The 12,961-nt window shown below is 44.8% G+C and overlaps 1 protein-coding gene across 1 annotated transcript in view; it reads left to right on the top strand.

Annotated features, from left to right (window-relative positions):
• Positions 1-12,961, top strand: part of LOC118385270 (protein PRRC2B-like) — a 49,342-nt gene that overhangs the window by 24,076 nt on the left and 12,305 nt on the right. Inside the window, 12 exon segments of the mRNA XM_035772263.2 lie at positions 7,854-7,956; positions 8,069-8,132; positions 8,330-8,473; positions 8,690-9,015; positions 9,114-9,250; positions 9,422-9,591; positions 9,725-9,812; positions 9,945-10,104; positions 11,570-11,915; positions 12,128-12,276; positions 12,668-12,758; positions 12,761-12,871. Coding sequence (XP_035628156.2) covers positions 7,854-7,956; positions 8,069-8,132; positions 8,330-8,473; positions 8,690-9,015; positions 9,114-9,250; positions 9,422-9,591; positions 9,725-9,812; positions 9,945-10,104; positions 11,570-11,915; positions 12,128-12,276; positions 12,668-12,758; positions 12,761-12,871 — 1,889 coding nt within the window.

Genomic DNA, 12,961 nt, shown 5'->3' with positions numbered 1-12,961 from the left:
TTCTTCAAAGTAGCCACCCTTTGCCTTGATGATAGCTTTGCACACTCTTGGCATGATCTCAACCAGCTACATGAGGTAGGCGACTGGAATGCATTTAAATTAACAGGGGTGCTTTGTTAAAAGTACATTTGTGGAATTTCTTTCCTCCGTAATGTGTTTGAGCCAATCCGTTGTGTTGTGACAAGGTAGGGGTGATATACAGAAGATGGCACTATGAGAACTGGCTCTCATGAGGACCGCCACAGGAAAGGAAGACCCAGAATTACCTCTACTGCAGAGGATTAAGTTCATTAGAGTTACCAGCCTCAGAAATAGCAGCCCAGATAAAAGTAAAAGTAACAGACACATCTCAACATCAACTGTTCAGAGGAGACTGCGTGAATCACGCCTTCGTGGTGGAATTGCTGCAAAGAAACCACTGCTAAAGGACACCAATAATAAGAAGAGACTTGCTTGGGCCAAGAAACACAAGCAATGGACATTAGACCGGTGGAAATCTGTCCTTTTGGTCTGGTGAGTCCAAATGAGTTTTTTTCTTTTTTTCCAACAGCCGTGGGAGTAGGTGAACGGATGATCTCCGTATGTGTGGTTCTCACCGTGAAGCATGGATGTGTGGGTGCTTTGTTGGTGACAGTCTGATTTATTTAGAATTCAAGGCACTCTTAACCAGCATAGCTACCACAGGATTCTGCAGCGATACGCCATCCCATCTGGTTTGGGCTTAGTCCCACTATCATTTGTTTTTCAACAGGACAATGAACCAACACACCCCCAGGCTGTGTAAGAGTTATTTGACCAAGGAGAGTGATGGAGTGCTGCATCAGATGACCTGGCCTCCACAATCACCTGACCTCAACCTAATTGAGATGGTTTGGGATGAGTTGGATTGCAGTGTGGAGGAAAAGCAACCAACAAGTGTTCAGCACATGTGGGAACTCCTTCAAGACTGTTGGAAAACAATTCCAGGTGAAGCTTGTTGAGAGAATGCCAAGAGTGCAAAGCTGTCAAGGCAAAGGGTGGCTACTATGAATAATATAAAATATATTTTGTCTAACTTGTTTGCTTAATAAATAATTCCATATGTTATTTCATGGTTTTGATGTCTTCACTGTTATTCTACATTGTGTAAAATAAAGATCCTTGAATGAGTAGGTGTCCAAATGTTTGACTGGTACTGTATATCTTAAATTACCTTTTTTAATTTTCATATATTTGATGCTGTAGTCTTGAAGCCCATTCAAAAGACCTGGGCCATGACCCCGGAAGTATGACATGGGAGGATGTCACTTGCACATCGTATTGAGTGAACACTGGTCAATCAGTGTTATTGATTCAATTAAGTTCCAGGGAGAAGAGGAAGTCGGCAAACGGTGTCCTAAATCCTTTGGCCGCCATCACAATAATGTGAAGTGTGTGTCTTGTGTCATCGCCTTCATCCTCAGTAACCAGGTTTACATCCAACCTTTTTTATGCGAATATATGTCGGATACAAAATGTCACGACAGGCCTAATGGAAACATCAAATATGACTTCCCCACATGTCGAGAAAATACATTTACAGTAGACAAGTTGGGATCTTTTTGTCTGTAAAATGTATTATGCGATAAATGGAGGTGAAAATGCCTTCATGCACAAATGTATATAATAACCATATCGAAGTGAACTTGGAGTCATTTGATATGTTGTGGTCCTACCGCTACGACTCGGATGAGCTTGATGCTCCTTTCCAATAAGTATTGAGGGTCTAATGCCGTGTGCACAGGTTAATGCTGTGCTGTACATTTGTAGTCTTCACAATCCATGCTCTGTATCACAACAAAAATAATCGCTCTACAAATGAGAAACTACTTATGTGGTTTACTACTGGTACCACATGACAAAAAATACAACGCATGCGACACATTTCATGCAGTGCAACGCAAGCTAGTCCGGACAGATAAGTCACGGCGGTGCGGATTGCCTCCCAATGAAATGAATGGTCTTCTGCTCGGAACGCATACAGTTTGACGCATCCACATTCTGGTGACATGATCGGTGCTTGGCTGCCGTTTAAAAAAAAAAAATAATCTTGCTTTTTTTGTCCTTCATTTTGGTGGCCGCACTATCTGCGAGCTGTTGGCTAGAGCTCAGTGGGCACATTCACTAAAACACTTTTTAATTAGTTTTAAATCGTTTTTTATTGCATTTAAACTTGATTTTAATTCAGTACATTGGAATTTAACAGCAAATGTTTTGTGTACTATCTCATACACAGCTTTTTATCCACAAGTCAATTTGATGGAAATACAGTTTGAAGTCGGAAGTTTACATACACGTTAGCCAAATACATTTAAACTCAGATTTTCACAATTCCTGACATGTAATCTGAGTAAAAATTCCTTCTCTTATGTCTGTTAGGATCAGCACGTTATTTTAAGAATGTAAAATGTCAGAATAATAGTTGCGAAAATAATTTATTTCAGCTTTTATTTCTTCCCAGTGGGAAGACCCACATTCCCAGTGGGTCAGAAGTTTACATACACTCAATTAGTATTTGGTAGCATTGCCTTTAAATGGTTTAACTTGGGTTAAATGTTTTGTGTAGCCTTCCACAAGCTTCCCACAATAATTTGGGTGAATTTTGCCCTGTTCCTCCTGACAGAGCTGCTGTAACTGAGTCAGGTTTGTAGACCTCCTTGCTCGCAGATGCTTTTTCAGTTCTGCCCACATATTTTCTATAGGATTGAGGTCAGGGCTTTGTGATGGCCCCTCCAATACCTTGACTTTGTTGTCCTTAAGCCATTTTGCCACAACTTTGGAAGTATGCTTGCGGTCATTTGAGATTTCTGAAAAAACATTTAAAGTATTGTTGCTTGCAATAATCCATTTTAAATTTAGATTTGACTCAATACAGGGTCTATTCTCGTGACACCCAAAGCCCTTGTGCCCATTATTTCAGACGTATTTAAATGTTTCGGGATTATTTTAATGTTCTGTCAATTTACCGGAGCTCGATGTTCCTTCCTCTTCCTGTTGTCTTCCACAGGAAGAATGGGCCAAAAAAAGACCCATTTGCGACCAAGCTTTAACTTCCTGACTGATATCTTGAGATGTTGCTTCAATATATCCACATGATTTTCCTTCTTCAGGAAGCCATCTATTTTGTGAAGTGCACCTCCTGCAGCAAAGCACCCCCACAACATGATGCTGCCACTCCCGTGCTTCGCGGTTGGGATGGTGTTCTTCGGCTTGCAAGCCTCTCCCTTTTTCCTCCAAACATAACGATGGTCATTATGTCCAAACAGTTCTATTTTTCAGGACCAGAGGACATTTCTCCAAAAAGTATGATCTTTGTCCCCATGTGCAGTTGCAAACCGTAGTCTGGCTTTTTTTATTGCAGTTTTGGAGCAGTGGCTTCTTCCTTGCTGAGCGGCCTTTCAGGTTATGTCGATATAGGACTCGTTTTACTGTGGATATACATACACTGCTCAAAAAAATTAAGGGAACACTAAAATAACACATTCTAGATCTGAATGAATTAAATATTCTTATTAAATACATTTTTCTTTACATAGTTGAATGTGCTGACAAAATCACACAAAAATGATCAATTCCACTTTAATCAAAATTTTAAAAAACCACACTACAGTCTGGTCAAACTTTGATGTAATGTCCTTAAAACAAGTCAAAATGAGGCTCAGTAGTGTGTGTGGCCTCCACGTGTCTGTATGACCTCCCTACAACGCCTGCGCATGCTCCTGATGAGGTGGCGGATGGTCTCCTGAGGGATCTCCTCCCAGACCTGGACTAAAGCATCCGCCAACTCCTGGACAGTCTGTGGTGCAACGTGGCGTTGGTGGATGGAGCGAAACATGATGTGCTCAATTGGATTCAGGTCTGGGGAACGGGCAGGCCAGTCCATAGCATCAATGCCTTCCTCTTGCAGGAACTGCTGACACACTCCAGCCACTTGAGGTCTAGCATTGTCTTGCATTAGGAGGAACCCAGGGCCATCCACACCAGCATATGGTCTCACAAGGGGTCTGAGGATCTCATCTCGGTACCTAATGGCAGTCAGGCTACCTCTGGCGAGCACATGGAGGGCTGTGCGGCCCCCCAAAGAAATGCCACACCATGACTGACCCACCGCCAACCCAGTCATGCTGGAGGATGTTGCAGGCAGCAGAACGTTCTCCACTGCGTCTCCAGACTCTGTCGCGTCTGTCACGTGCTCAGTGTGAACCTGCTTTCCTCTGTGAAGAGCACATGGCGCCTGTGGCGAATTTGCCAATCTTGGTATTCTCTGGCAAATGCCAAACGTCCTGCACGGTGTTGCGATGTAAGCACAACCCCCACCTGTGGACGTCGGGCCCTCATACCACCCTCATGGAGTCTGTTTCTGACCATCAGCCAGAAAGCATAGGAACTGAAGTGGTCTGTGGTCGTCACCTGCAGAACCACTCCTTTATTGGGGGTGTCTTGCTAATTGCCTATCATTTCCAACTGTTGTCTATTCCATTTGCACAACAGCATGTGAAATTTATTGTCAATCAGTGTTACTTCCTAAGTGGACAGTTTGATTTCACAGAAGTGTGATTGACTTGGAGTTACATTGTGTTGTTTAAGTGTTCCCTTTATTTTTTTGAGCAGTGTACTTTTGTACCTGTTTCCTCCAGCATCTTCACAATGTCTGTTGTTTTTCTGGGATTGATTTTCACTATTCGCACCAAAGTACGTTCATCTCTAGGAGACAGAACGTGTCTCCTTCCTGAGCAGTATGACGGCTGTGTGGTCCCATGGTGTTTATACTTGCGTACTATTGTTTGTACAGATGAACGTGGTACCTTCAGGCGTTTTGTAAATTGCTCCCAAGCATGAACCAGACTTGTGGTGGTCTACAATTTTTGTTTACATTTTTTATCTGAGGTCTTGGCTGATTTCTTTTGATTTTCCCATGATGTCAATTAGAGGCACTGAGTTTGAAGGTACGCCTTGAAATACATCCACAGGTACTGCAATGGACTCAAATGATGTCAATTAGCCTATCAGAAGCTTCTGACATCATTTTCTGGAATTTTCCACGCTGTTTAAAGGCATCTTAGTTTATGTAAACGTCTGACCCACTGGAATTGTGATACAGTGAAATAATGTGTCTGTAAACAATTGTTTGAAACATTTCTTGTGTCATGCACAAAGTAGATGTCCTAACCGACTTCCCAAAACTATAGTTTGTTGACAAGAAATTTGTGGAGTGGGTGAAAAACAATTTTTAATGTATGTAAACTTATGTCTTCAACTGTATGTCTCTGGTGGGAATATGTGCATATTGTTTTTATGCAGATTATAGAACATTTGCATGAAACTGTCGCCAGTTGGATGGAAACCTAGCTACTGATCTGAAAAGTGTTGAATTTCGGTCACCTATTCAGTTTTTCCAGGTCCGTGCAGATAAATTAGTGAAGATGAGGAAAAGAAACCATAATAGACTGAGATGCACTCTTGGATTCATGTATTCCCATGATCCAACATCTTTCAGGAAATCAATGGGTTTTGTATTCTGAGAACATGTAATCTCTTGCACAACCAATAGGTACAGTGGGGCAAAAAAGTATTTAGTCAGCCACCAATTGTGCAAGTTCTCCCAACAAAAAAGATGAGGCCTGTCATTTTCATCATAGGTACACTTCAACTATGACAGACAAAATTAGAAGAAAAAAAATCCAGAAAATCACATTGTAGGATTTTTAATTAATTAATTTGCAAATTATGGTGGAAAATAAGTATTTAGTCACCTACAAACAAGCAAGATTTCTGGCTCTCACAGACCTGTAACTTCTTCTTTAAGAGGCTCCTCTGTCCTCCACTCGTTACCTGTATTAATGGCACCTGTTTGAACTTATCAGTATAAAAGACACCTGTCCACAACCTCAAACAGTCACACTCCAAACTCCACTATGGCCAAGAACAAAGAGCTGTCAAAGGACACCAGAAACAAAATTGTAGACCTGCACCAGGCTGGGAAGACTGAATCTGAAATAGGTAAGCAGCTTGGTTTGAAGAAATCAACTGTGGGAGCAATTATTAGGAAATGGAAGACGTACAAGACCACTGATAATCTCCCTTGATCTGGGGCTCCACGCAAGATCTCACCCCGTGGGGTCAAAATGATCACAAGAACGGTGAGCAAAAATCCCAGAACCACACGGGGGGGACCTAGTGAATGACCTGCAGAGAGCTGGGACCAAAGTAACCAAGCCTATCATCAGTAACACACTATACCTCCAGGGACTCATATCCTGCAGTGCCAGACGTGTCCCCCTGCTTAAGCCAGTACATGTCCAGTCTGAAGTTTGCTAGAGAGCATTTGGATTACCCAGAAGAAGATTGGGAGAATGTCATATGGTCAGATGAAACCAAAATATAACTTTTTGTTAACTCAACTCTGATCGTGTTTGGAGGACAAAGAATGCTGAGTTGCATCCAAAGAACATCATACCTACTGTGAAGCATGGGGGTGGAAACATCCTGCTTTGGGGCTGTTTTTTCTGCAAAGGGACCAGGACGACTGATCCGTTTAAAGGAAAGAATGAATGGGGCCATGTATCGTGAGATTTTGAGTGAAGACCTCCTTCCATCAGCAAGGGCATTGAAGATTAAACGTGGCTGGGTCTTTCAGCATGACAATGATCCCAAACGAACTGCCAGGGCAACGAAGGAGTGGCTTCGTAAGAAGCATTTCAAGGTCCTGGAGTGGCCTAGCCAGTCTCCAGATCTCAACCCCATAGAAACTCTTTGGAGGGAGTTGAAAGTCCGTGTTGCCCAGCAACAGCCCCAAAACATCACTGCTCTAGAGGAGATCTGCATGGAGGAATGGGCCAAAATACCAGCTACAGTGTGTGAAAACCTTGTGAAGACTTACAGAAAACGTTTGACCTCTGTCATTGCCAACAAAGGGTATATAACAAAGTATTGAGATAAACTTTAGTTATTGACCAAATACTTATTTTCCACCATCATTTGCAAATAAATTCATCACAAATCCTACAATGTGATTTTCCTGATTTTTTTTTTTTCCTCATTTTGTCTGTCATAGTTGAAGTGTACCTATGATGAAAATTACAGGCCTCATCTTTTTAAGTGGGAGAACTTGCACAATTGGTAGCTGACTAAATACTTTTTTGCCCCACTGTAACATTAGCTGGATGATGCAAGAATAGGGGGATAGTGGCATTGGTGAGCAAAGAAATGTGGTTTTGTTCACCTGGTACACAATTTGTTGGAGTTTGTTTCTGTACACTTTCCTACAGTGTGTGTCAGTGCACTTTTGTATGGATGCGTTCAAACACTTCTCGCAGACTTGAGAGGCGTTTGTTTGCTACCTCAAGGTTCCTTGACATGCAGGCCGTAGAGCTGTCTGTGTGGGAGTTGAGTGGTGGGAATTGACCACTCTATTGTTTAGCGTGTGTGGGTGGCTGGAGGAGTGCGAGCCGGATGACTATTGTACAATGAGTATATTGCAATGTTGCATGAACACCAAACATATGGCAATTATAAAACCAGCATTAGGGTGCTACTTTTTATTTAGTGTTATTTGCATACAGGTCCGTCACATTTCCCGCACTAGTCATTTGATTCCAGACAGCAGAAAAGTGAGTATTTTTGTAATGCTGCCTGGTACGCGAGAAGTGGGTGTACTATTTATTTTTTTAATTCTCCAAGAGATTCTTGCTGGGTTATGTGTTTGAGCTCTGTAATGTGCCGAAGTGATACTGTGCACAGTATGTGTCTTGGCACAAGATGTGTATGCATCTAGTCTGCCTCTGTGTTCTGTCATGAGCTGATGGAGTGATGGTTCCCTCTATCTCCTCCCTCAGTTCCATTGCATCAACACAACAGCTGCTGGAGTTGCAGCCACAGCTGGCTTTACAGAAATCTGTCTCCAATCTCCAGAAGACCACACCGGTAGCCAGTCAGGAGGTGGGTTTGACCTCTCTCTACTTTTTATCTTCTACAGCTTGTGATTTCACATTGTATTGTTTTTATTGGAATTGTGTTTTTCAAGTTAATTAAAATTCCTTCCTTTCTACAGAGCACAAACACAAGTGGACCAAAGCAATGGGCCCATCTAAATGGAAAGGCCATAGAACTAGATGGTGAGTTAGAATGGGAAACCCAACTGCTTAAAATCACTGTGTCTGTGGTCAACTGATGGATTTGCTATCAGGCCTCTGACATATGACAATTTACTGCATGTCTCCACCACACCTCATAATGATTCTCCAGCAGCCTCTGTTTTATTTTTTACTTCTCTGACTGACAGCTGTGCCACTTGTTTTCATGGCAATGGCAGGTTTAAGGGCCTCAAACCGACTGCAGCCCTTCTCTCACGAGGAATTTCCAACGCTGAAGGCTGCTGGGGAACAGGACAAGGCTGGCAAGGAAAGAAGCACCTTCGATCCGTCGTATGGGCCCGGACCAAGCCTCCGCCCCCAGAGTGAGTCCAGTGAACAATGGCTGTGGTGGCACAAAAATTGACTGAAGTTCAAAAGTGGCCCAAACGTCTCCCAGCAAAGTTGCTAATAATCTAACAAGTGCCATGGGAAAATATTGTACACATACTTTAAAACAACTGAATACGCTGCAATTTCACCACTTAACTCTTATACCACGGCCTTGTTTTCTCAAATTTGTTTTCCTCTTGTCTCTCCAGATGTGACAAGTTGGAGGGAGGGTGGTGGGAGGAACCTTGTGCCCTCATCCCTGCCGGCCGGCCTGCCTTCAGAGACCGAGGGCAAGGCCAGCGGCGTGGCTGAGACTGGGAGCTCCCCCCCTCCTCTTCCCCCCTCTGCCTCCTCTATTCTCTCTGCCCCCATGGTTAGTCCCACCACTGCCACCATTGTCAGCACCCCTCCAGCCCCGGAGCCCAAGGAGATCTCTCTGCGCCCCGCCCAGCCACTCCGCAGGCCCGCCCCCCCCGCCATGAGCCATCACCACCCTACCACCACCACCACCTACCACGACATGCTGCCTGCCTTTGTATGTAGCACAGTACTACTCTCCATTTATTTTCACTTTATGACACCATAATGCAAGATTCTGTTCTGACTGTATGCTTTTTGGCCATTGGTTTTCAGATGTGCCCCAAAGAGACTTGTGATGCTCCCGGCACTGCTGAACACACTGGCCCTGTCACTGTGGTCGCCCCAGTCCGCTTTGACAACAGGCCCACCTTCAGGCAGCCCTACCCCAATAACAACCAAGAGCCTGTCAAGTAAGTAGTCACCTGCATATGCCCACTGTCTGGAAGTGTGAGCAATGCTCAGTTAAAATTATCATGAATTATTTAAAAAGAATAATACAAATGCTGGGAATATTTTATTTTACTTAGCAAAAAAAATACATGCAGACTTCTCACCTCCCCATGTTCCTATTCTCCATGTAGTTGCGAGGTGGGGAGAGGAGAGAACCGCTTCATCCGCGGGCCCCTGCGCAACCCCTCCTCCCGACCCATCCGTCGACCTGGCGACAGACCCCCTCGTCCGGCAATCATCAACGCAGATGACCTGAAGGATCTGGATGAGCTAGACAACGACTGTGAAGACGGTTGGGCAGGTAGGGGGGTTCCTGTTATTATCGTCATCATACAAAGACTGAAACAACATACATCAATGGCAGCATTTCTGTACGTGTGCCCCAACGGAACTAGTTTGACCTCAATTAAAATGTTGCTCCCTTGCTGTTCCAGGTATCCATGAAGAAGTCGATTACGGCGAGAAACTCAAGTTCAGTGATGATGAGGAGGAGCATGCCGCTGGTGAAAAGAACAAGATGTGGTGAGATTACCCCCACCCCCTTTGTGATTGTGACTAAATTGAATATTGTCGGTGCAAGTTCTGTCATTTTAAGCGCAGTGACCTTGTATCAGTGACTGATGGTGAGCTTGTCTGGGTCCATCTCTAATCCAGGGCTGAATGGGAGAACCAACGTCGTGAGCGCCAATTGTCCCTGAGCTCAGGAGAGGGGCCATACCCCCAGGAGGGCCCTGAGGAGGAGGCTTACCTTGCCTACCAGGAGCAGATGGCCCACAGGAACACCAATGGCAGGTTCCCTTCTGGAGAAGCACAGGTAAGATCATACCGGGGTCCACAATGCCTCAGACTGCTGCTACCTTGCCTGGTCCCCCTAGCCTCTTCAATACCACTAATCTCTGACTTTTTGAGTTGAAAGCAATATGGCAGGAACCCGTTCAGTCATTTCACCTATCACTGCTCATGAAATAGAGGAGACCAGGGAAAGCGAGGCAATATAAAGTTGAGACAATGGACGAGAGATTCACTTTGTTACGTTACAGCCTTATTTTAAAAGTGATGATGAAAAACATTCATTTAATCAATCTACACACAATACCCCATAATGACATTTTTTGTAAATGTATTTAAAGTAAAAAACAAATACTGTATTGACCCTTTGCTATGAGACTCGAAATAGAGATCAGTTGCATACTATTTCCATTGATCATCCTTGAGATGTTTCTACAACTTGGAGTCCACCTCTGGTCAATTCAATTGATTGGACATTATTTTGAAAGGCACACACCTGTTTATATAAGGTCCCACAGTTGACAGTGCACGTCAGATCAAAAACCAAGTCATGAGGTCGAAGGAATTGTCCGTAGAGCTCCGAGACAGGATTGTGTCGAGTCACAGATCTGGGGAATTGTACCAAAACATTTCTGGAGCATTGAATGTCCCCAAGAACACAGTGGCCTCCATCATTCTCAAATTGAAGAATTTTGGAACCACCAAGACTCTTTGTAGAGCTGGCCTCCCGGCCAAACTGCGCAATCGTGGGAGAGCGGCCTTAGTCAGAGAGGTGACCAAGAACCCATTGGTCACTCTGGTAGAGCTCTGGAGTTCCTCTGTGGAGATAGAACCTTCGAGAAGGACAACCCTCCCTTCAGCACTCCACCAATCAGGCCTTTAGGGTAGTGGCCAGAGTGTAGCCACTCCTCAGTAAAAAGGCACAGGACAGCCCGCTTGGAGTGCCAAAAGGTACCTAAATAATCTGACCATGAGAAACCAGATTCTGGTCTGATGAAGCAAAGATTGAACTCGTTGGCCTGAATGCCAAGCGTCACGTCTGGAGGAAACCTGACACCATCCTTACTGTGAAGCATGGAGGGGATGTTTTCAGCTGCAGGGACTGGGAGACTGGTCATGATTGAGGGAAAGATGAATGGCCCAAAGTACAGAGATGAAAACCTGCTCCAGAGTGCCCAAAGTTGCCTCAACAAAGTACTGATTAAATGGTCTGAATACTTTTGTAAATGCAATTTATAATACATTTGCAAAAAATTATAACCCGTTTTTCTTTGCCAAAATGGGGTATTGTGTGCAGATGAACAATTTAATCAATTTTAGAAGGCTTTAACGTAGCAAATTGTGGAAAGTCGAGGTGTCTGAATATTTTCCGAATGCGCTGTATATACTGTACACCTGTAGCTCAGAGAAGACTATTCATGAGTCCATTGAGCACAGAACTCAAATCATGGAGAGTCCTTCCCATGGTAACACCTCTGTTCCGTCTACAGGCACAGCAGAAAAGCTCTGGGCTGGGCATGGCCCACCAGGGTGAACCCCTGGAAGACCAGGAGGAGCGCCAGGTCCCAGCCCGGGCCAAGTTTGTTTCCCCTGAGCTCTCAGAGGCTGTGGAGAGAGCTCGCCGACGCAGGGAGGAGGAGGAGAGACGTGCCCGCGAGGAAAGACTGGCCGCATGCGCCGAGAAGCTCAAGAGGCTAGATGAGAAGTTTGGGAAGATGGAGAGGCAGTTGTCGAGGTCTGAGGAGGAAGCAAAGGATGGGGAGAGCAGGGAGGCAGCACTGTCCCCTGGAAAAGAGAGCAAAAACCACCCAGAGAGCTGTCAGTACGGCACGAAAGGTAACACCAATCTGCTATTACTGTCTTGTTTAATAAACATTTATCCAGGTTGGTCAGTTGAGAAAATACTAATTTGCAATTGCAACAATAACCTTCTCAGTTATATAGAGATGGCTAGATAGAGTTCATTTATTGTTGAAATGGAGCATTTTACTGAATGGTTTACATAGGTAGTTATGTAAAAGTAGGATTATATCCCTCTCCTGTCCCAGACGCTGAGTGTCTCTTGGAGCACTCCCCCAGACAGCAGGACTACAGGGACAAGGCCACCTCGGGCTTCGCCTCCTACCGCAGCGAGGACGATGCCGGGGCCGAATCCAACTCTCCCCTCCCGCCCCGCTTCCAAAAGCAGCAGCAGCAGGTGAGCCGCCCGGCCGACGCAACAGCCCGTTCCCTCGTGCCCCTAATCCCCCTCCTTAATTCCTGCCAGGATTAGCGCCCAGCTGCACTAGAAAGGCCCGTCAGAGTTCACATGAGCAGGTGTTTTCCGTAGCGACTGCCCTTCTTTACTGGAAAGGGGAGGGTAGTATTATGAAGGGTGTGCTTGTCATTTTCTATTTAGTTCAGTGGTGGATACGTAGCAATAGGATACACAACAAAACAGGAATAAAAGACCCACTCACTGCTTATAGTAGAATTCCAAAAGGTCTTTAACTGTAGCTAGTCACTTTTTATTTTACTTATGTGAGGTGAATAATTGTACCAATGTTTATACTAAATGAGTTTCTGCTCTGTGTCCCTCCCACTCTCAGGAGCAAGTGTATAAGATGCAGCACTGGCAGCAGCAGTCTGGCCACCCCGCCCCCTCCGGCTCCAGCCATCCCCAGAGGGGCTACTACCCCCACACGTGCTGGGCTTTGACCCCCGCTGGATGATGATGCCCCCCTTCATGGACCCCCGCATGGCCCAGGGCCGCCCCCCTGTGGACTACTACCCTACCGCTGTCCACTCTTCAGGTTAGACCTGAGAAAATAGTCTTGTTGTACTAAAGCAGGGTTTCCCAACCCTCTACTTAGCCCCCCCCTAGACATTTCACGTTTTTGTTT

The sequence above is a fragment of the Oncorhynchus keta genome, chromosome 6, assembly GCF_023373465.1.
Source record: "Oncorhynchus keta strain PuntledgeMale-10-30-2019 chromosome 6, Oket_V2, whole genome shotgun sequence".
In the NCBI taxonomy this organism is placed as follows: Eukaryota; Metazoa; Chordata; class Actinopteri; order Salmoniformes; family Salmonidae; genus Oncorhynchus; species Oncorhynchus keta.
This window is presented reverse-complemented; position numbering and strand designations above follow the sequence as displayed.